The sequence below is a fragment of the Gopherus evgoodei genome, chromosome 4, assembly GCF_007399415.2.
Source record: "Gopherus evgoodei ecotype Sinaloan lineage chromosome 4, rGopEvg1_v1.p, whole genome shotgun sequence".
Classification (NCBI taxonomy): Eukaryota; Metazoa; Chordata; order Testudines; family Testudinidae; genus Gopherus; species Gopherus evgoodei.
Window position 1 is genome coordinate 65,543,693 of NC_044325.1, and position 21,313 is coordinate 65,565,005.

Here is a 21,313-nt window from a genome sequence, read left to right on the forward strand (position 1 = left end):
GCATGAAGGGGAGATTCACCACAGGTGTAGCTGCTCTGTTTCTTTTCCCTAGGGCTGGACAGAAGCAGCATGTTCACTTGTCCTCTTGCCCTATGACTTCTCTTCCACTCCCCAGGTGGAGAGATTTATGGTATTTCCCTGTGGAAAATACCTACTGCTCATCCTGAGCAGTGCCCCCCCCTTGCTGCCGTGGTGCTAAAAAAAACAATAAAAAAAAACAAACAAAAAAACTCCAGCCAATATTGGCCTACATGTGCTTTCACTGTTTAGAAAAGGAAATATGTTTTGTTCTGAGTGCCCTGTGATTATCAAATAGGCAAGGTGCAGATGACCATGTTACTATAGGCACTAGTGACCTGAGAACCATTATGTGGCTGAGATAATGTAGTAGCAGGACTGAATGTAAAAGTGTGATATCCAAACTGCCAGAGCGCCATAAGTAGTGGAAGGTTTGGCAGATGACTGACCCTCCCAGCCTGTGTTCAGATAGATGTTGAATCTGTGCCTGCCATACATAATGCCTGTAGCTGAAATGAGCCTTCTTATACACAGGCTATTGAGCAAGACACCTGAACTATTGAAACAATTGTCTTTCCAGAAAAACATTGTGGTGGCGGCCAACAAGGTGTCCAGCAAAGTGACAGCAGTGTCATTTTCAGAGGACTGCAGTTATTTTGTCACAGCTGGCAACCGACACATCAAGTTCTGGTACCTGGATGACAGCAAAACCTCCAAGGTGAGAGCTGGGGACAGAAGTAGTATAAAGAAGCAGCAGTGAGCGGGGGCCTTTGTGGCTTCTATAATGGCATAAGCTAGTTCCACAGCCTGTGGGGAACAGGAGCTTCCGGTTCAGAATTGATCTTTGATTTCCTGTGTGAAGCGGCTTTAGTCTTTGACTGGCTCTCAAGATGTAACCTCCACTGTCTCATTATCCAGTGCCTGCTGTGTCTGGCACCCAAACCCAGGTTTCCTGTATGCCAGTGTAGGTGGTTCATGGATTCTGTGCATGGCAGCCAAATCAGGTTCTGTTGTACCCTGGCACTGGTGCTATTCAACAGCATGTCCATTTCTTCATGGCAATGGTTCTTCGCATATGTGGCTGCCATCGCTGGGCCCCTCATAGTGCAGGGACTTGGGGCTCTTTGATTTGGATGTGTGTGACTTGAGATATTGAGGGGCATGTTTCAAAGCGTCATGTAGTGGCTTCTGTTGCTGTTGTTGGGAGGCCAACTCCTCATGTGCTAGTTTGCCTGTCTGTATTGCAAAGGTGCATCCACTCAAGGATAGCCTTTCACATTTCACACCATGGATCTTCCATTGATGCTGATATGTCAGTGCAAGTCAGATCTGTTTTGATCATCAGGGAAAACCAGACATCACTATCCCCAAGGTTTCTTCCTGCGATTGGCTAACTGGCCTGTGTCAGCCAATGACAGACACATAAGTATCTCTGTCTCATTGATTTGCTTCTTTTGATGGTCCTGATACATTTTACAAGCAGTGGAGTTGCAACAAGTGACCCTATCGCAGCCTGTCTCTTTAGATCACTCATAACTCCAGTGTGGAGTTCTCTTTCCCTAACAGGTTATTTCTTTTGGTAGGTAAATGCCACAGTCCCCTTGCTAGGGCGCTCCGGTTTGCTGGGGGAGCTGAGGAACAACTTCTTCACGGATGTGGCCTGCGGAAGGGGTAAAAAAGCAGACAGCACTTTCTGCATCACCTCCTCTGGCCTCCTCTGTGAATTCAATGAAAAGAGGCTGCTCGACAAGTGGGTGGAGCTGAGGGTGAGTTCCAGGTCTGCTTTCCATGTACATCAGTGCCCACTGACCGAGGGGGAGGAAGGGGTGGGAACATCCTGAGGTCACAAGCTGCTGCCAGCAGTGAGAGCTGCGGCATGTGCCAGCAGTGAGAGCTGGAGGCGTCTGCTTCTTTATGATTTTTAATGTTTTCCGTTAAAGCGTGGCACAAAGCAGTGGTGTATGCTAGGGAAACCAGAGCCTGGGGGTAGAAATGGAGTCATTTGCTTAAAGGCCAGTTGGGAAGGGATTTTATGTAGGAGATCCTCTAATTCCTGAAAAGCTTCTGCCCTCAAGGCTCAACATTGTGATGTGTCCTTGTGGCTGTGGGACGGCTGGATGTGCCTTCCTTTGGGAACCCATGAATGTCACTCCTGAGTTGTACAGGAGGGGGGAGGGGGTAGCAGCAGAGTGTGGGAGGCACTCCATCCCCTCAGCGGTTGCGTAAGCTGCTTCTCCAGTGCCCCTGCCCTCCTAGAAGCAAAAGTCTCTAGCAGAGTCTCAAGTTCAGCTCTCCCCCTCGGGGTGGTGTATTGTGCTGCTGCAAGACCACCAGCCTGGACTGTTGGCAAAAATTTTAATATTCAATTATAGGGAAAAACCCAAACTGTAAAGCAAAATGGATCCAGGGTATTCACACCAGGGCAAAATCTTTCCATGCTTGCCCAAGTGAAATGTGTCTTTTCTTCTTTCCTTTCTGCGCTAAAATCTGCCTTTTTCACTCCTGCTCAGAACACAGACAGCTTCACAGTAAGTTAGAATGAAGTGTTTGCCTTGACCTCACCCCATTTCTCCATCATTTTCTGCCATTTGTACAAATCTCAGCACTGAGCAGAATAATTCCATTTCTCCCACCGTTGCCCGCTCTGTACCAGGAAGCATGCTGATGCCCTTGTATGGGGCTAGTTGCAGTGTCCCACTCATGATGCTGAACATCTCCCCTCAAGGGTACAAGGTAATCAATGTTCAGGGCCAGATCCCCAGCTGATGTAGATCCACATAGCTCCCATGAAATCTATCGAGCTGCGTGAATTTGCACCAGCGAGTGGAACGGGCCTTCGGCGCTGTTTCCTGACTCTGACTGAGTGGACCCTATAGCAGACCTTGGCTTGGATGCTCCTCAGAAAGGAAATCCAGATTTCAGGCTTTTCCTTAAACTGCGTGGCTTCATTTCACTCCACTTCATTTCTTTCTGATCTTGAGCGCTTCGTGCTCTGTCCTTTACATGGCTTCGGAGAGAGAGACCCACTCATCTTGGTTGATTTTGTGTCCTTCTCAGACTACTGTGGCGAACTGCATCTCTGTGAACCATGACTACATCTTCTGTGGCTGCGCTGATGGCACGGTGCGGATTTTTAACCCTTTGAACCTTCACTTCGTCACTACGTTGCCAAAGCCGCACTTCTTGGGAATGGACGTTGCCAGCGTCACTGAAGCCAGGTACCATAGGAAGGGTGGTAGGAGACTGGAGAAGCTTGGATGGGCAGAACAGGTGTAGTAACAATGTATGATTTGTGATCCTGCCCTTGCCTTGCACCCTAGGGTTCTTCCTCCAGCATACTTTCCTCTTTACTGTAAAGTGGCATTGATAAGAGATACATAGGCTTTCATGGGATGTTTTGTTTTCCACCAATGTCCTTGGGCACTCAACTCTCCTGCCTGTCCCTCTAGTCTTTCTTCCCTCTGTCTTGTGCATTCTGTTTTCTCCTGTCCCCGTTGCTCCCCCATCTCCCTCCTGCTGTAAAACTGGCTAAAAGGAGTATCACTTTTTGAAGTGCAGATGTTGGCCTTTGAGTGGACCCTTCCTAGGTAAATCATTTTATTCATGATTATCACTTAGTCTGTGGAGGCTGAAATTTGAGAGAGCCCTTCACTCTTCCCTGCTTGCAAATGCTTGAGCACAACCAAATCTTCTGTTGCACTCCTACATTGCTGCTCTGAAACAAACATCTGCTGGGATCCATCCCGAGGAAAGGGACGTTTCCACAGCCCATACGCTTTTCTTTTCTAGATAGATTAGGCACGTCGGCGACTGGCTGTCTAATGAACCACTCTGACGCACAGTGGAAGGGGTTCATACTGGACATGTAGATGTCAGAATGAATTGTTCCTTTGTCTGGTGATGGTGTGCGCCTTTAATTGAAATGTGATTCGCTGCTCATACACTCCCTCTTGGTCTGAAAGCAGATATGTTTCTGTAATTGGGGATATCAGTTAATGACATATTGCTGCTTGTGCTCTAGGGAGTGCCTGAGGTATTGGGGTAGCCCCACTTTATTTTGAGGTCATTGTTTTACATGGATTTTTCCCCACACAGTTGTGCCATTTCCCCTCTCGTCAAGACTGGCACGGTCGTGTTCTCTCCTGCGGGCTCTCATTAACCCTCCTTCCTGGGGGGTTCCAGCGGGGACACATGTCTGTTTGTGGTGGGGTTTTTGACTCAAACATGCATTTCAATGGAAAGCTGCCTATTACTTCCATTGGCAGAGCAGTTTGATCAAGTGGTTAGTCAGACTTTATGGACTCCAATCCTAGCTCTGCCAGTGACTTCTGGCCTTGGCTAAATCACTTTAATCTGTCTGTCCCTCACCTTTTCCACTTGTAAAGATAGGATAGTAGGTGCCCACCTTTATAAAGGTGTCTGCAGCCTCCACACACTGTGCAAAAACTCTTCACAACACCTCTGTGAGAGCAGTATGGGTGAGCTCCATTTTACAGATGGGGAGAATGAGGCACTGATAGCAGAAGCGACTTGCCCAAGGCCAGATAGCAATTCTGTGGTCGTACTCAGAATAAAACCCAGATCGCTTAACTCCCTGTCTGCTGCTCTAACCACAACATGACAATTAATGAATTTAAAGGGCATCTCTCTGGTCTCTCCAGCCTTAAGTCTGCACTGGGCTCTGGTTTTTAATGAGATTGATGGTAGGTGAGGTTAATCTTATCCTCACCTGGGTTTTAGAGCTGAAACTGAGTGGAATCTTTTACTTGAGGTTTTGCAATATTTACATTTTTTTTAAAAAATAATTTTTCCTAACTTCAGGCTAAGAGCTAAGTGAGCCTGTTTTCATGTGACTTCCAGCCCAATTTTGCAGAGCAAAGAGCCTTGTAAAAATAACCAAACTGCTGCCATCTTGTCTGATGTCAACCATTTGAGGTTCTCTCCTCATTAGCTGGCACCCTAACCCTGCAATCCAGCTCCTTCAGTTTCCACAACATGGCCCTGGTCTCACAGAAACATGAATACATAGCACGGGAAGGGACCTCCTGGGTTCTCAAGTCCAGTCTCCTGCTGTCACAGGCAACCCAGTGAAATAATCCTGTTCATAAACTCACCAATCTCCATTTTAGAACTAGCGAGGCTGGTTGCCCCTGCTCCTCCTATGGAAGGTGGTTTCAGAATGTCACTGAAACAGGAAGTCTCCCTGGTGCTATAATCTCAGATTATTTTGCATGGCAGTGTGATGCACCAGGACTCCTCCATCAGGAATTTTACTCCATTTAATTTCAGCTTTTATTTTTCCCTCCAGCAGCTGGGAGACTAGAATATAAGTAGGACTTCTTGCTGCCTACACTGCTACCTCTAACTCCAGCTGTTTGTGCTTGAGACCTTTCGCTGCCAGCAGTACCATTCTCTCCCTTCTTTGCTCCCAGGTGTCTGCACTGGGAAGGACTAGGAGTCCAAAGATCTGATGGCTCTCTTGTCTTGTCTACTTCTCAGCATGCTGCGGAGCGAGAGTCTGAATTGAGCTGTGAATGGAACAGCTGGAGAGTGAAGTAAAGGAACTCAAGCCTTGCAGTCAGTCCTACTGGCCCCTCCACCGTAGGAAGTTCAGGCCCCTCTTGGGACTTTTATTTTTTATGTAGAAAGAGGCTGCTATCCTGGCACAACAGACAGATTCTCCACCTCACAGATTGTGGTTACCTCCCCAACTACTCACTGTACTCCCACACCATTGTATACTCCTTCCTCTGGCTAGCACCAGACTCTTCCCTCCTAGAGGATTTTAGCTTCAAGTTTTGTGTCCACACTCTCACCCTAGTGCTACAGAAATTAACCCGACTGTTCTGTCGTTGCACAGCCGTCTCTTCTCTGGCATGGTGGATGCCAAGTATCCAGATACAATTGCCTTGACCTTCGACCCTACCAACCAGTGGCTATCATGCGTTTACAATGACCACAGCCTGTATGTGTGGGATGTCAAGGACCCGAAGAAAGTGGGCAAGGTTTACTCTGCCTTGTACCACTCTTCCTGCGTGTGGAGTGTTGAGGTAAGGACAGGCTAGGAATGGTGCCCACGTACTGGGGTGAGGGGCAGCGTAAGATGGGGGCTGCCTGTATTTCCCAGTAAGGGACTCTGCCTCCAGTTCGTGTAGTTAGGGGGGTGTTTGTGATGGGGAGGTAGGAAACTTTATGGAGTTACTTACATCATGCAAGTGCATATGTCTCTTATGCCTGGTCAGAAATGGAGGGAAGACGATATGAAAAGGGAACAGGCAGGGGCTTTTCCTCTGCATTTTGTATATCTTACTTTTAACCTCTCCTCATGGATCAAATCTTGAGATAACTCCAGCCATGTTCCAGTATCAAATGATTATGGCAACAGTCCAGTGCTGCCCTCTTATGCTCTGTGTTTGAACTCCGTTAAGTGATGAGGGTTTCTGGCTCTCTCCCCTCCCATTGGGCTAGAAAAAAGCAGAGGGTTTTATTCAAGGGACCGTCTATGTCCAGGTAACTCCACTCAGCATTTATTTGGAATGAACATGAAGCTGTGATTTGCCAGCCAGTCTGTGACTGAATTGATTCTAGGTATGCTGAGTTCCTGTTGTCCTCAGCTGCCTCCTCTGTATCAAATAAGTGGAAATCTGGTTTGCCCTTGTTTTGGAACTTGCTTCTGGTAACTAGACTACGAGGCACAATGATGTCTCACTTACGGTTTGTTTGTTATGTGCCTCTAGGTGTATCCTGAAGTGAAGGACAGCAATCAGTCTTGCCTGCCCCCAAGTTCATTCATCACCTGCTCTTCTGATAACACCATCCGTCTGTGGAATACAGAGAGTTCCAACATCCATGGCACAGCTCTGCACCGGAACATCCTCAGCAATGTAAGACCCCAGACTCTGCAGTGGCCTTTGGTTCTCTTCTTCCTCTTACACACGAGTGTCCTCTTTAGGGCCCACAGGTTACATAAGGGGCGATGTGTGTCTGGGAAGTTACTCAGACTTGGGGAAATGTAGGGGCAGACCAACTGCAAAGATAAATAGTAGCATTTTGTAAGAGTCTTAGGACTTAATATTCCAGAACAGATCAGTGTTTCACCAGTGCTGGTCTCTTCCAGAGGGTCTCATCCCAGATGCTTCAGAAGACAGTGTAACTGTTTCTCTCTGTGGTCCCAACTCTGTAATGCTTCTAATTGTTGGGGTTGATAAAAGGGTGTTCTGTGGAAATCGGGCATGTGGATTCAGAACCATTTGACTCTCATTTCCTCACTATGTATAAACAGTGACGCTAAAGTAGAAGAATCTCATGCAGTACAATGGTTGGTTCAAGCAATTTGCTTCTGTACCAGTTATGTAACCTAAGGGAGCTGCTACACCAGCCAACTCTCCAGCTCCCTTTCTGAGCAATCTGCATTCCATGTAACAGACTCCTGCCTATTTTGCAATAGCGATTCCTGATGACTTGGCTTATCTCATGTTATCACTAAAGAACACCTGAAGTCATTTCCACCACACCCCATTCTAGTACTGTCTAGCTCTCAGGTGTCTATCAGTGGCACAGGAAATGCAGCTTGTTCCCAGCACCAAGGTTGCTTGCTTTGTCCAACTCCTACTGTAGAAGGGCCATAGTATGACATTGCTGTGCTGACTCCCCTTCCACTTATCTCTCCCCCCTCATTACTGAGTGGCTTGCTGCTGTGGGCTTCACTCCCAGATGGGACACATTGCCTATTACTGCCACTGAAAGTAATACATTGGCTATTGCTCCAGTTTCATGAGGAGTATGCCTGCCTCTGCTTCACTTGGATACTTCACTGGCCCCTTCTCTCTTTCCAAGGACCTGATGAAAATCATCTATGTGGATGACAACACTCAGGCCCTGCTGGACACTGATTACAACTCTGGCGGGAGCGCAGACAAGGCTGACGTCCAGGCCTTGGACACGAAGGTGGGGATTCGCACAGTGTGTGTGAGCCCCAGTGGAGAGCACCTGGCCTCGGGTGACAGGATAGGCACTCTCAGGTAACTCTAGGGCTTCTGGAGAAGTTAGGATGGGGTGGGGATGGGCATAAAGACTAGTTTGTGTCTCTCATTTTTCACTCTGTGGTTCCACTTTCACACTGAAATCCATCTGTGTCCTGTTTCAGGATCCATGAGTTGCAGTCCCTAAGGGAAATGCTGAAGGTGGAAGCCCATGACTCGGAGATCCTCTGCCTGGAGTACTCCAAATCTGACACAGGTAAGATAGGGCAGAGCCTTTATTCCCATTGATAATTTGTGCACCCCTTATGAGGTACTGGCTCATGTATGTGTTGCTAAATGACTCCATTCTGACCACCATGTGTAACAACCCTCTACTGATGACCTGCTCTGTTAGCTCGCAGAGCAGAAGCCTGTTGCATTGCAAAAAAGGTCTTAAGTTTGAAGCAGACTTCCTCATCTTGCTGTTGTATGGATGCAGGTAGACACAGATCATTACTTCTCCTATCACAGTTGGAAAGCCCGGGGACATTTCCTTGTGCACATCTGTTTACTTGCACTAATCTATGATGATCTTCTGTAGCCTAAGTTGAGAGGATGTTTAAAACTATGACCAAAGGAGCAAATTACTTCTCAGTGGTTTCACCCTCTTGTAAAATCTTTGGTAGGGTTGAAGCTCCTGGCATCAGCCAGTCGGGACAGACTGATCCACATCTTGGATGCTGGGAAGGAGTACAGCCTGCAGCAGACACTAGATGAGCATTCATCTTCCATCACAGCTGTGAAGTTTGCAGGTAAGAGATCCAGTACTCCACTCTGTACTGGCGGGAGTGAGATCCCAAGAACAGCAGCAGGAATACTGCTCCTCTCACATCACAGCTGTGAAGTTCGCAGGTAGATAAGTTTAATCTTTTAATCACATGGACAGATCAGGCTACCTTTTTCCTCCCCTTCCATAACTAGAAAGGTCAAAATCACCTTATCCTTTCCCTCCGTATTTCTTTGGAGAGTCACATTCTCTAATGATCTTATTTTTATTTTATTTTTTTTAAAACCATCTCAAATGCCTACAAGCCACTCCTGTTCTCCTGACTGAGAGAGACTGGGTTGAGGCTCTCCAAAATATTGGCCAGCATTAATTGGCCTAGAACGTAGGGCAGGTGGTCACTGTGGGGGAATGGAGTACCTCGCGCTGCTCAGCAGCACAGCGTTGTGCCTTCACAACTCTCTTAGTTACTGATGGCTGGAGCAGTGGCAGGCAGGGACTGAAAATTGTACTTGAGTCTCTCAGATGGCAGGGCAGCGCAGTGCACTAACCGATGACCACCATGTCAGCTCTGTGGCCAGGTTCAACTCTGGTGCATGTGGGTGCAATTTCATTGACGCTGAAGTTATGTCCATTTTCTACCAGGACTGAATGTGGCCCCTTTAACTAAATTTGGAAAGATTGTCATTTTCTTCACGCTGAGCAGAAAGCAAATTCTAGGCTCTACAGTTGGTTTCTAAGGAGGTTATTTTTTGGCAGTGCAGGAAAGTCTGGTCTTTCAAAGGCAAAAATGGAAGTGGCAATAAGAGAGACACCGTAAATAGGATTGTCAGTTAGTGCAGCATATGTTTATGGCAGGGGATGGACAAACTTTTTTTGGCCTGAGGGCCACATCAGGTTCCCAAACTGTATGGAGGTCTGGGTAGGGAAGGCTGTGCATCCCCAAACAGCCTGGCCTGAGCCCCCTATCTGCCCCCTCCCACTTCCCGCTCCCTGACTGCCCCCCTCAGAACTGCTGACCCATCCAACCACCCCCTTCCAGGACCCCTCACCCCTAACTGCCTTTCCTGAGACCCCACCCCCTATCCAATTCCTCTGTTCCCTGACTGCCCCCTTAACCCCTATCCTCACCCCTGCCCCCCTGACAGGCCTCCTGGGACTCCCATGCCTATCCAGCCGCCCCTATCCCCTGACTGCCCCCCACCCCCAAGAACCTCTGCCCCATCCAACTGCTCTCTGTCCTCTGACTGCCCCCTGGGACCCTCTGCCCCTTATCCAACCCCCTGCTTCCCGCCCCCTTACTATGCTGCTCAGAGCCCGGCTGGAGCCAGCACCACCGCCATGCTGCCTGGCAGGAGCTCACAGCCCCACTGCCCAGAGCACTAGTGGCATGGCTAGCTGAGGCTGCAGGGTGGGGGGGACAGCAGGGGAGGGGTCAGGGGCTAGCCTCCCCAGCTGGGAGCTGAAGGGCCGGGTAGGATGGTCCCACAGGCCATAGTTTGCCCACCTCTGGTTTGTGGGCTGTTCTCAGCTCCTCAGCAGCAGAGAGCTACCTTTTCCACCCATATCAGAAGGGAGTGCTGTAGCATCCAGAGAATAAGGGCACTACAATGATGCTGAAGTGTTGAGGGACATTGCAGAATCCAAATATCTACCTGCTGTGTGATGGATCTGCTTGCTTACTGAGGCCTATGTGGAATTCATTGTGGGTGCCTCTGGGCTAGTGGTGGTGGAGACTGTTCCTTCTCTAGGAAAGAGAGGGATTCTGCAGTTCTGTGCCTGTCCTGCAGGGCTGATGTACAGGAACAGAGGGCAGGTATAGGCAAGTAGGAATGGGGTAAATAGAACCTAATCTCCTCCGTTGCTTGTTGGGTTCCTGTTCATTTGTGTTTTTTCTCTCTTCTAGCCAACGATGGGAAGGTGCGAATGATCAGCTGTGGAGCGGATAAGAGTGTCTATTTCCGCACTGCACAGAAGGTAACTTAGTTATAGTCATCATATGCTTCTCTAGAACCGCTGCACTGAGGAGCTCCTTCAAGGAATGGTGTGGGGGCACTGTTTGTTGCTATTCCAGTCCCAGTCTCTCCTAATGTGACAATGTAGGAGATTGTTAAATGTGCTAACCACAAGGAAGTGCACAGCTGCTCCAGTCCCAGCTTCTCCTAGCAGCAGTCACTGTAAGGAATGGTTAGGGAACCCATTCCAATTCCCAGCAGAAGTCATTGTAGGAAATGGTGCAAGAGCATTGGATGTGGGAAGAACTTCATTGCACCTCCAATCATCGCCACTCCCAGCAGGCGTCACCATAGGGTGTGGTTTGCTTGTGCGGGCTAGCTGCTTGGGAGGAAGTCATGCACATTTAAAAGATTGTTATGACTGGTTCACTACTTGGCTTTCACTAATTTTTAACCCCTGTGCTCAGACGGGCGACGGGGTCCGATTTACCCGGACACACCACGTTGTTAGGAAGACTACTTTGTATGACATGGATGTTGACCCCAGCTGGAAATATGCTGCTATTGGCTGTCAAGACCGTAACATCAGGTTGGTTCATATGTGGTTGGATTTTGGTGTGCTCCTAGAATTTGGGCAGTGATAGGTGGTCTGGGTCGCACTGCTGCTTAAATGGAAGCTCTGCTCTCCTACCCCTAAATATAACCTGCCTTTTAATGAATGGGCCACAGCCATAGGTACTGGAACTAGGGGTGCTGGGAGTGCTGCTGCACCCCTGGCTTTAAGTGGTTTCCATCATATACTACAGGGTTTACAGTTTGGTTCAATAGCTCTCAGCACGCCCCTCCTTGTACAAATTGTTCCAGCATCCCTAGTCACAGCTGTCTTACTGCTGGGACAGCTGAGTAGAGTTTCGTTAGTGCCACTCGTAATATATGGCCAATAGCTCTCATTAAGTGCTGGGAGGTTCATTTCCCTCTCTTCTGATTGCTCCAGACTCTTCACTTTATCAGTATGAGAATCAAGAAAGAGTGTTAATTCAAACCCAGGTCTTTGACTTGGTACTGAATAATGTGATCTTTGGGCCACCGTCCTAGCTCCCAGGCTGTTTCTTTAACCACTTAATTCATAAAGCTCATAATCATTTATGGCCAACATAGTGCTCCCCTTGAAGTGGCCACCTGCCCTACATCCTGCCGCTCCATTCCATACAGTGACTGTGCAGGGAGGCCTGTCATGGAGAGAGGGAAGGGAGGTTTGTGAGAAGAAACCGAGAACCATGCATGGATGTGATGAGTTCTGGCTTGTGTCACCTTCAGGATTTTCAACATAAGCAGTGGGAAGCAGAAGAAGCTGTACAAGGGATCCCAAGGTGAAGATGGCACCCTCATTAAAGTAAGAGCTCCAGAAATTCAAGCATAACACCCCTCCATCCCCGTGAGTCGTCCCCTCCACCCCCCCCACATACACTTGTTCTCTTTCTTTTCCTGGCTCTTCGGAGCTGAATCTAGTACTCCGGAAAGTGAGGGATGGATGCAGAATATTTTGGTGTGAACTTTTTCCCTCTAAAGTGCTAATGTGGACTATAGATAGCATTTATTAATGAATTTCTTGCTGTTTGATATCTAGTACCTATTAAAAACTGCCTATCCTAGTCTCTGGCTACCTAAGACATTCATTTACAAATTCATTTGTGTCCAAGACAAATACTCAGGCAGCAGCTACTCCTCACCCCATGTGCATAAAACAATTAGCTAATGGTGAAATCCAATTCAAAGATCCTTCCTAGCACCTACCCACCAATACTAGCTCTTATCATGCCCCACCCACAGTCTGGGTAAATACAGATGGGCTAATTCAGTCCAAAGTGGGGTAAATGAATATATGTTTGTTTAATTTCTCTCATTGTATTTCAAGTGATACACTGGGCCAAATTCTCTGCAGATGTAAATTAACCACACTCCATTGAATTCAATGCACCTGCACCAATATACATCAGAAGAGAATTTGGCCTATGTGGTGCTTCTTACAAGAACCAAAGGCATTTGCTCCTGTTGGCTCTGGAGGCACTTGCCAGCAGTGTCATACTACGTACAAGGCAGTCTTTGGACTCCTGCCTTGGCTCTGTTTTTCCTTGTAGTCCTTGGCCATTGCTGAGACTTCTGGATGCAACTGCTTTTTCCCCGAGCTCCATTTGGAAAGAGCTCATTCCAGCCCTTGTGTTTATTTGCTTTACGATTACATGCTGCAGCTGCTGGCATTCAAGGTTTATGAGAAATTTGTGAAACCAAGGAAATGAGAGGGTGCTGCCAAGGAAGAGATCTTCAGACAAATGGGAGGCTTAGGGATAGATTAAACCCAGCCATGCTCCTGCTGAAACACCCTGCTATCCTGAGGGACTTGGAACGCCTCTAGAGTCCAGTGCTGTGTAGGCAGGTTCTGTGCATGCTGGTCTGTGCACCTCCGCCCAATACACCTCCACCTTGGGATACCATGCCCACTTGTTTCCTAGCCCTGTGCCTCTCCTGACAAATGGGGTGCCTCCATATTCACCTTTTTCTGCTTTTGTTCACACAGGTAATTACACTTTATCTGCAATTACTCTAGTTTCCCCTTCCCTACTACACTTACAAACCAAGGCATCAAAAATGAAAAATGGCTGCTCTGTCTAATTAGGTGCTCAATTCTTTGCAACCCCAAACAATGAAATATTACTGATGTTGGGTTTTTGTTTCTTTGTTCGTGTTTAAATATGCAGCATGTATTTGCTTTGGCTGACCTGGAGGGAGCACTGTACTACTGAGCACTAGTAGAGTATAGCAGCATAAGGAGTTTTCCGTTTTTCAGCCCGTTCTGTACTTTTTAGAGGGTAACTGAGTAACCAGGCAGTTGTGCTTGGCTCTGGAATTTAAACGTGTTTGATGTCTGAGATCACATATAGATTGGAATTTTAAAAGAGTACCCCATGAAAAATACATCGACCAAACCAGAATAACCAAAATCATTACCAGTAGTTAAAAAAACACAACCTCCCCCAAACCAAGATTTTTGTACTTTTACTTCTCTAAAGTTTGTCAAAGCATGCATGTAGTAACAGCTCCAGAACCGAGAATGCAGAGAGGGTAACATAGCAAATGGAGAAGTACAGCAGTTGACATGTTGAAAGTCATTTGAGGTATTTTTATCACATTGCTTTTTATCAGGCAATATGGAATTGTGGAAACTGGAGGTTTGATGGTGATATCAGCTAGCACAAGTTGCCAACAGCACTAAACTTATGGCTCGTTTCCATATTGAAGGCTTGGATCTTGGGTGTTGGAGAGATTTGGTATTTTATGTAACTTTCCTAACTATAATTTCTGGGCCTGGAATAGGCTTAAACCTTAAAGGAACCAGGATCAACCAAAAATAGTGGATCCCAAATCAGTAATTAAAGGGGGTTGGTGGTGGGGGCCTTCAGAGACAATCAACTTTAGTCTTAGATTGAGTTTGGGGTGTTGTGGGGGATTTTGGCATTTGGGAAGTAGGCTAGATGTAATTCTTGGGAGAGTTTTGACAATTGGTTGATCACAGGATGACTATGAGCCACGAATGTGATATGGCCGTGAAAAAAGCTAACGTGGTTTTAGGATGCATCAGGCAAGGTATTTCCAGCAAAGATAAGGAGGTGTTAGTACCGTTATACAAGGCACTGGTGAGACCTCATCTGGAATACTGTGTGCAGTTCTGGTCTCCCATGTTTAAGAAGGATGAATTCAAACTGGAACAAGTACAGAGAAGGGCTACTAGGATGATCCGAGGGATGGAAAACCTGTCATATGAAAGGAGACTCAAAGAGCTTGGCTTGTTTAGCCTAACCAAAAGAAGGTTGAGGGGGGATGTGATTGCTCTTTATAAATATATCAGAGGGATAAATATTAGGGAGGGAGAGGAATTATTTAAGCTTAGTACCAATGTGGACACAAGATCAAATGGATATAAACTGGACACTAGGAAGTTTAGACTTGAAATTAGACGAAGGTTTCTAACCAGTAAAGGAGTGAAATTCTGGAACAGCCTTCCAAGGGGAGTAGTAAGGGCAAAAGACATATTTGGCTTTAAGACTAAGTTTATGGAGGTACGATGGGATAGCCTAATTTTGGCAATTAATTTGGCAACTGATCTTTGATTATCAGCAGGTAAGTATGCCCAGTGGTCTGTGATGGGATGTTAGATGGGGTGGGATCTGAGTTACGACAGAGAATTCTTTCCTGGGTGCTGGCTGGTGAGTCTTGCCCACATGCTCAGGGTTTAACTGATCGCCATATTTGGGGTCGGGAAGGAATTTTCCTCCAGGGCAAATTGGCAGAGGCCCTGGAGGTTTTTCGCCTTCCTCTGCAGCATGGGGCACGGGTTACTTGCTGGAGGATTCTCTGCAGCTTGAGGTCTTCAAACCACAATTTGAGGATTTCAGTAACTCAGACATAGGTTAGGGGTTTGTTGCAGGAGTGGATGGGTGAGATTCTGTGGCCTGCATTGTGCAGGAGGTCAGACTAGATGATTATAATGGTCCCTTCTGACCTTAAAGTCTATGAGTCTAAGTGGGTTGGGTTGGGGGCTTGTCATACGGTGGCTGGATGGTTTAGTGGCTGAGTAGGGGCATGGGTGAGAGTCATGTTATCTATAATTACTATAATGTTGGTGTATAACTGGTTAAAAGACTACTCAAAGAGTGGTTATCAATGGTTTGCTGTCAAAGTGAAAGGAAGTATTTAGTGGGAATCTGTCCTGGGTCTGATATTGTTGAATATTTTTAATGATGACTTGGATAATGGAGTGGAGACTATACTTACAAAATTGCAGTTGACCCCAATCTGGGAGGTATTGCAAGCACTTTGGAGAACAGGATTAGAATTCAAAATGATGACCAATTGGAGAATTGGTCTGAAATCAGTGAGATGAAAAACAAAGAGAGTAAAAACAAGTATAAATTACTAAAGATAGGAAAGAGAAATCAAATGCACATTACAAAATGGAGAATAACTGGCTTGATGGTAGTACTGCTGAAAAGGATCTGGGCATTATAGTGGATCACATATTGAATATGAATCAACAATGTGATACAGTTGTGGAAACAGGCAAATATTCTGGGGTGTGTTAACATGAGTGTGGTATGTGAGAAGTGGGAGGTATTGTCCTGCTGTATTTGGTATTGGTGAGGTCTCACCTGGAGTACCGTGACCACTTCTGGATGCCACACTTTCAGAAAGATGTGAATAGATTGGAGAGAGTCCAGGGGAGAGAAACAAAAATGTTACAAGGTTTAGAAAACCTGATCTGTGAGAAATGGTTTAAAAAAACTGGGCATGTTTAGTCTTGAGAAAAGAAGATTGAGGGAAGACCTGATAAGTCTTCAAATATGTTAAGTGCTGTTAATGAGAGCATGATGATCAATTGTTCTCTGTGTCCACTGAAGGTAGGCGAAGAAATAATGGGCTTAATCTGTGGCAGGGGAGATTTAGGTTAGATATTAAGAGAAACTTTCTAGCTCTGTGGATAGTTAAGTGCTGGAATAGGCTTCCAAGTGAGGTTGTGGAATCCGTGGTGTTGGAGGTTTTAAATAACATGTTTGCTAGCATCTGTCTAGTTTTACTTGGCCTACCTCAGCTCAGGGAACTAGATGAAAACCATTTCAAGATAGTGGGTGCAGCAGCACTGCCAGCACCCCTAGTTCCAGCACCTATGCTGATGCCCTTTTGGAGTACAGGGCTTAAAGTGACTCTAAACCTTTCTTTCTGTGGTGTGTGTGCCCCTCTTTCTGGCATTCTGGGCATTTCTTGTGCATCTGTCTAAGGTACTTTCTCACCAGCCCTTTCTGCCTCCTGTACTCCTCAACCAGGTGCAGACTGATCCCTCGGGTCTCTACATTGCAACTAGCTGCTCTGACAAGAACCTCTCCATCTTTGATTTCTACTCCGGCGAGTGTGTGGCCACAATGTATGGGCACTCAGGTGAGTTACAGAAGCTTCAGTAAGTGCCTTTTTAGCTGCAGGTTATACTGTGGCATGTAGTGCTGGTCAACATTTTTTCTGACGCTTGAATGAAACTTTTAATTGGTGATGCAATTTTCAATTAAAACACAAACCAAAAAGCCCACCTTGGAAATGTTTGGGTTCTTTTGACCAGGAGTAGACCTGGCTGAAATTTTGACAATCCAAAAATATTTATTGAAATTTCAACTTTTATTTAAAAAATCTCATAAAAATTCTGTAAAACATTTTACTGTTTATCAGCCACTTCAAGTGGACTATAAACCAGCCACTCCTTTTCCAGGGAATCATAAGCCTCTCTATAATGCATCTCAACAGTACCCTGAAAGATCGCTTTCCAAGGTGGGCAGATTGCTCATTCTTCATGTTCATTCAGGTGTGGGCTTTCTCACATTATTATACATCAATAAATTTTAATTCTGACCTAGAGGGACCACCTAGATGTGTATCTCTGCTCCATGCAAACATGCTGGATCTGATCATTATTTGAGTACAGAGCTGAGTCCAACTAATCTATTTTGCCAATGATCTGTGCTGCGCAGTGGCATGTTTCAAGAGGCGCTGTTCTTCTGTTTTACACAGAGATTGTAACTGGGATGAAGTTCAGTAACGACTGCAAACACCTGATCTCTGTCTCTGGTGACAGGTAAGCCCGGGGTTTGCTGTTGGGATATTAACTCCCTCTCCTCCTTCAGTAGAGTGTCAGTCTATGGTTTTGTGCCATTTCATGCAGGAGTTAAATGACCTCTGCAAAGCAGGCGGAGCACACACATGGCATCGCAATTTGTGATGGGTGTGTTGTGATGTCCAAAACAATCTATATGCTTCCTGGATCCCAAATAGGTGCTGCACAACCCAGGAAGTCTTAGTAGGTAGAGCTGTGGAGAAGATTGGAGCTGAGTAGCTGGCAGGGCAGGATTATGCAGAGCTTTGTGTCCCTAAAGTCTGTGATGTTGCCCATGAGTTATCTAAACGTTTGACCTGCCCTGATACTTCATGAACAGGCTGGGTCTGCTTTTTCAGTTGTAATTCATGCTGTTGATGTCACATCCAGGAATTATAACAGTTGTTACTGTGTGTGAGAGAGAAAGCTGCCCTGTGAAGAGATGCAGCTGGCCAGCCCAAGGGTGCCTTAGCTTCTGGCTGCAGCATCTCACAACTTTGACTCTGCTGTTTAAAAAACTGGCTGGGGAAGTTTCCATTGTTCAGGAGAAGTCTGTGTAAATGTGTATGGTTTCAATAACTGGGAACAGTGTTCCTGAATCTAGTCACCAGTAGGGCTGGCCACAAAACTTCTCCATTTTGCAAAACATTCTGAGGTTTTGAAATTTGTTTTCATTCTCCTGTGGAACCAAAATGAAATATTTTTTATTTTTTTCCATGAAAAAATTTGAGTGAGTGAGTCAGACAGACACAAATGCCCACCCCAACTCCAGAATAGGGCACTTCCCTGGGAGATGCAGGTTCAAGTTCCCAGTCCAAATCTGGTAGAGCAAGGACTTGAACCTGACTCTCCCACATCTCAGGTGAGAGTCCCAACTACCAGAAATTCCACTGAGGATCTGAGAAACTTTCCTAATGAAATTTTTGTTGAAAACAATATGTTTCTATGGGGAAAAGTTTTGTCAACATTTTTTCAACCTAATCACTAGTACATAGAAGTACCAAGATTATTTTATAGGATCGTGTTACCCTAATGGTGTCTACATGAGGCTACACTCAAGGACAATTTGGAAACTTCAGGTTGTGTAGAATGGGGCTCCCCTCTTAGCAGTGTTTCTTGCATCTTTCTTGCTTGTTACATCTATGCTCCGTAGACTGTACTGGCTTCAGTTCATTTTCAGGTGCATCTTAATGTGTGTTTGGATCCTGTGTAAACTTTGGGGAAATTTTAAACTAGATCCAAACTTCGTAGGCTGGGCTCCTCTCTACAGAGCTTGTACTAGATCATAACCGTACATAACTAAGTGTAACATATAGTGCTGTCACTTTAAAACTATGTCCAACTTGTGCCTCCAGAAAAATCATGGGGCTCCAGTGCTTGCAGTGGTGGTTGCAAGCTTCTCTGATTTGAAATACCAAGAAAAGGATTTTTTTAAAAAAAGTCATAGTTGAACAGTTCAAAGCAAATGCCTTTGTAGCCTGGAAGAGGAGGCTGCAACCACCACCTTGGAATACCAGTTTGCAGGCATTTGATGAGGTTTAGGAACCCTACTAAATCCTGTTTGGGGCCAAAAGGAGTGCAGCCCTTTGGTAATGACAGTACCATTACTTCCCTGTTTCTACCTCGGTATGATTAGACCCAGTGGATTAGTTGGGGACAGGCCGGGAAGGAAATCATTCAGCACTGAGAAGAGGTTGAACATCAGTGGACATGCTGTGAGGATAGGATGCTCCCCAACCTGAGGAGCCCTGTAGTTTTTGTGTTTTTAAAGGTGTTTTTTTTTAGCACTTATGGCCATAACGTCTAGGTGCTATATACAAAATTTAACAAATAAACAAAATCTATGTCCCCAGAAGAGGGGCTTCAAAGCATCTTTTGTCAATAGAAAAGTCTCTCCAGCCAGAGAGCCTGCATGTGGTCAGGCCTGTGGTGGGATAAGAGATTCCCTAAATGTCTGTCTCCAAAGTACCATGCATTCTAGTTGTGCCCACTGGGCTCTCTTTTCCCTTTAGGTTGGCTCCCAAAACCAGAAAAGAAATTCTTAGCCTCACTGATGGAGAATATTAATAACTCTGGACTGACAGGAAACTTAACTTGTTCACTCTTTCCCCACTTCCAGCTGTATCTTCATTTGGCGCCTGAGTTCTGAGATGACCATCAGCATGCGACAACGGCTAGCTGACATGAAGCAAAGAGGGAAGCAGGTGGAGAAATCACCACCACACAAGACAGCTGGACTTATCAGGTAAGAGGTGAGGGGTGCAAAGAGGGAGAACTGTTGGTGGGGCTAGATATTAGTTTGTGTGGGCCATTTAAACGTGGACTTGGGTTAACTGCGGGAGGTTATTATCCCTCATCAAGAGTGTTTTTGCAGCTTCTCTTCCTTTTGTTGTTTGTTGGCTTTGCACTGGTTTCTTTTGCTGCTTGTTCTGCATCTCTGCATTTTTGGATTTAAAACCTGTCTCTATGATCTAATGGCAGGGTACATCCAGCATCGCTTCATTCTGTGTTGTAATCTGTACTGAATGTCACAGCTCTTTAATTAATGCTGAACATGGTGTCAGAAATCTACTTTTCAAAGCAATACTGAGACAGGTACATAACATCCTGTCAAGGAGAACTTGGTAATTTATGGCTAGAGATCTCTGGGTCTATGTTAAAAACCCACCCTGTCAAAAACTGGCAGCTAGATTTATGCGAAGTATGCACTGAAAAATACCTGCCATTTATATGTTTTTTGCAGTGTTGATTTTTTTTTTTAATTTATTTTTTTTTGTGAAAAGCACTGGCAGGTCCCAACAATGAACACAGCAGATCTTTAACTTAGTCCTAGGAGTGGAGGTTTCAGAGAGGGTCACTTTTTAAAAAAATATAATGCCAAGGGAATGACTTTTGCTGGCTAGTCAGATTTTTTTGTTGCTCTTACAGTAAACAAAACATGTCTAAAAATAAACCGCACAAACTGGAAACTCTGGAATAGATCTAAATTTATCCAGTGATCCTCCTCTGAACAATGGTACTCAAGTACTGAGCTTTGAGTTTCAAACAGAACAAACTCAGCTGGGAGGACTGGCTGGGCTTTTAGGGCCGTGGATCAGTTCAGTGTAAAATATGTGGCTTTATATGCTGACATTAATTTGGGAGAGGGAGGTGGAGAGGGGGAATATCTGCAGCCCTGAGCAGGCTCACATGGTATCAAAATGAGAACTGGATCCATAAATATTTTTGGGTTTTCCCTCCTTTTCCTCCTCAAATGACCTTTGAGTTAAAATCTGGATGTAAAAGTGCCAAAGTGATGAAGGTCTTGCCAGACTGGTGGTTTGAAAGAATTACAAGAACCTTCCCCTCCCTTTGGGAGCAGAGTCTGCAGGAGGAAAGTCTGTGTGCATCGTTTCACTGAGCATGGACTAAGGTTTCCTTTCCTTGAAGTATCTCCTGTCCGATATGCATGCAATAATTATTCTGGGATGCCTCAATATTGAGCCATGAAGCAGCCTTTTCTAGTCAAAATGCTAGAGCTGTAAAGCAATGTGCTTTTTATAGCAGACTCTCCATCATTCCAGCAGCTGCAACTTTGCCTTATTGAGGCGCAGTCTGGGACGGACGCTCCCAGTTTCATTTGGCACTAGGTGAGACTTGTCTCTGTCACATTCTCTTGCTGGAGGCTTGAATGGGTGCCACACCAGCACAAGCAATTTGGAAAACTTGTTTGGTGAACTCTTTGCTAGTCTGGAACACTTTAGGTTGGTCAGCTTAAAGCTTGTTTTCAGTTTCGACCTGTCACTGTGGTCACTGGATGTCGGCAGACAGTTCCAGAGCATTTTGGATTGCTAGCTGAATTTGAAGGAATAGCCGATTTGGTCTGGAGCAGAAGAACTGAGGATCTTGAGTAAGAGTCCATGTT

General features: G+C 45.8%; 1 protein-coding gene across 4 annotated transcripts in view; it reads left to right on the forward strand.

The window, feature by feature from the left end:
* The window catches only part of MAPKBP1 (mitogen-activated protein kinase binding protein 1), a 143,756-nt gene that overhangs the window by 96,231 nt on the left and 26,212 nt on the right, over nt 1-21,313 (forward strand). For 2 of the 4 annotated variants that reach the window (XM_030559546.1, XM_030559550.1), the window contains 15 exons: nt 599-736; nt 1,602-1,784; nt 2,529-2,546; nt 3,076-3,236; nt 5,879-6,068; nt 6,756-6,902; nt 7,855-8,039; nt 8,165-8,256; nt 8,666-8,791; nt 10,670-10,740; nt 11,186-11,307; nt 12,036-12,111; nt 16,595-16,706; nt 17,328-17,391; nt 19,529-19,654. In XM_030559546.1, the coding sequence (XP_030415406.1) occupies nt 599-736; nt 1,602-1,784; nt 2,529-2,546; nt 3,076-3,236; nt 5,879-6,068; nt 6,756-6,902; nt 7,855-8,039; nt 8,165-8,256; nt 8,666-8,791; nt 10,670-10,740; nt 11,186-11,307; nt 12,036-12,111; nt 16,595-16,706; nt 17,328-17,391; nt 19,529-19,654 (1,811 nt within the window). The remainder of the gene's footprint in view (nt 1-598; nt 737-1,601; nt 1,785-2,528; nt 2,547-3,075; nt 3,237-5,878; nt 6,069-6,755; nt 6,903-7,854; nt 8,040-8,164; nt 8,257-8,665; nt 8,792-10,669; nt 10,741-11,185; nt 11,308-12,035; nt 12,112-16,594; nt 16,707-17,327; nt 17,392-19,528; nt 19,655-21,313) is intronic. The other 2 variants (XM_030559547.1, XM_030559548.1) reach the window with 2 other exon arrangements.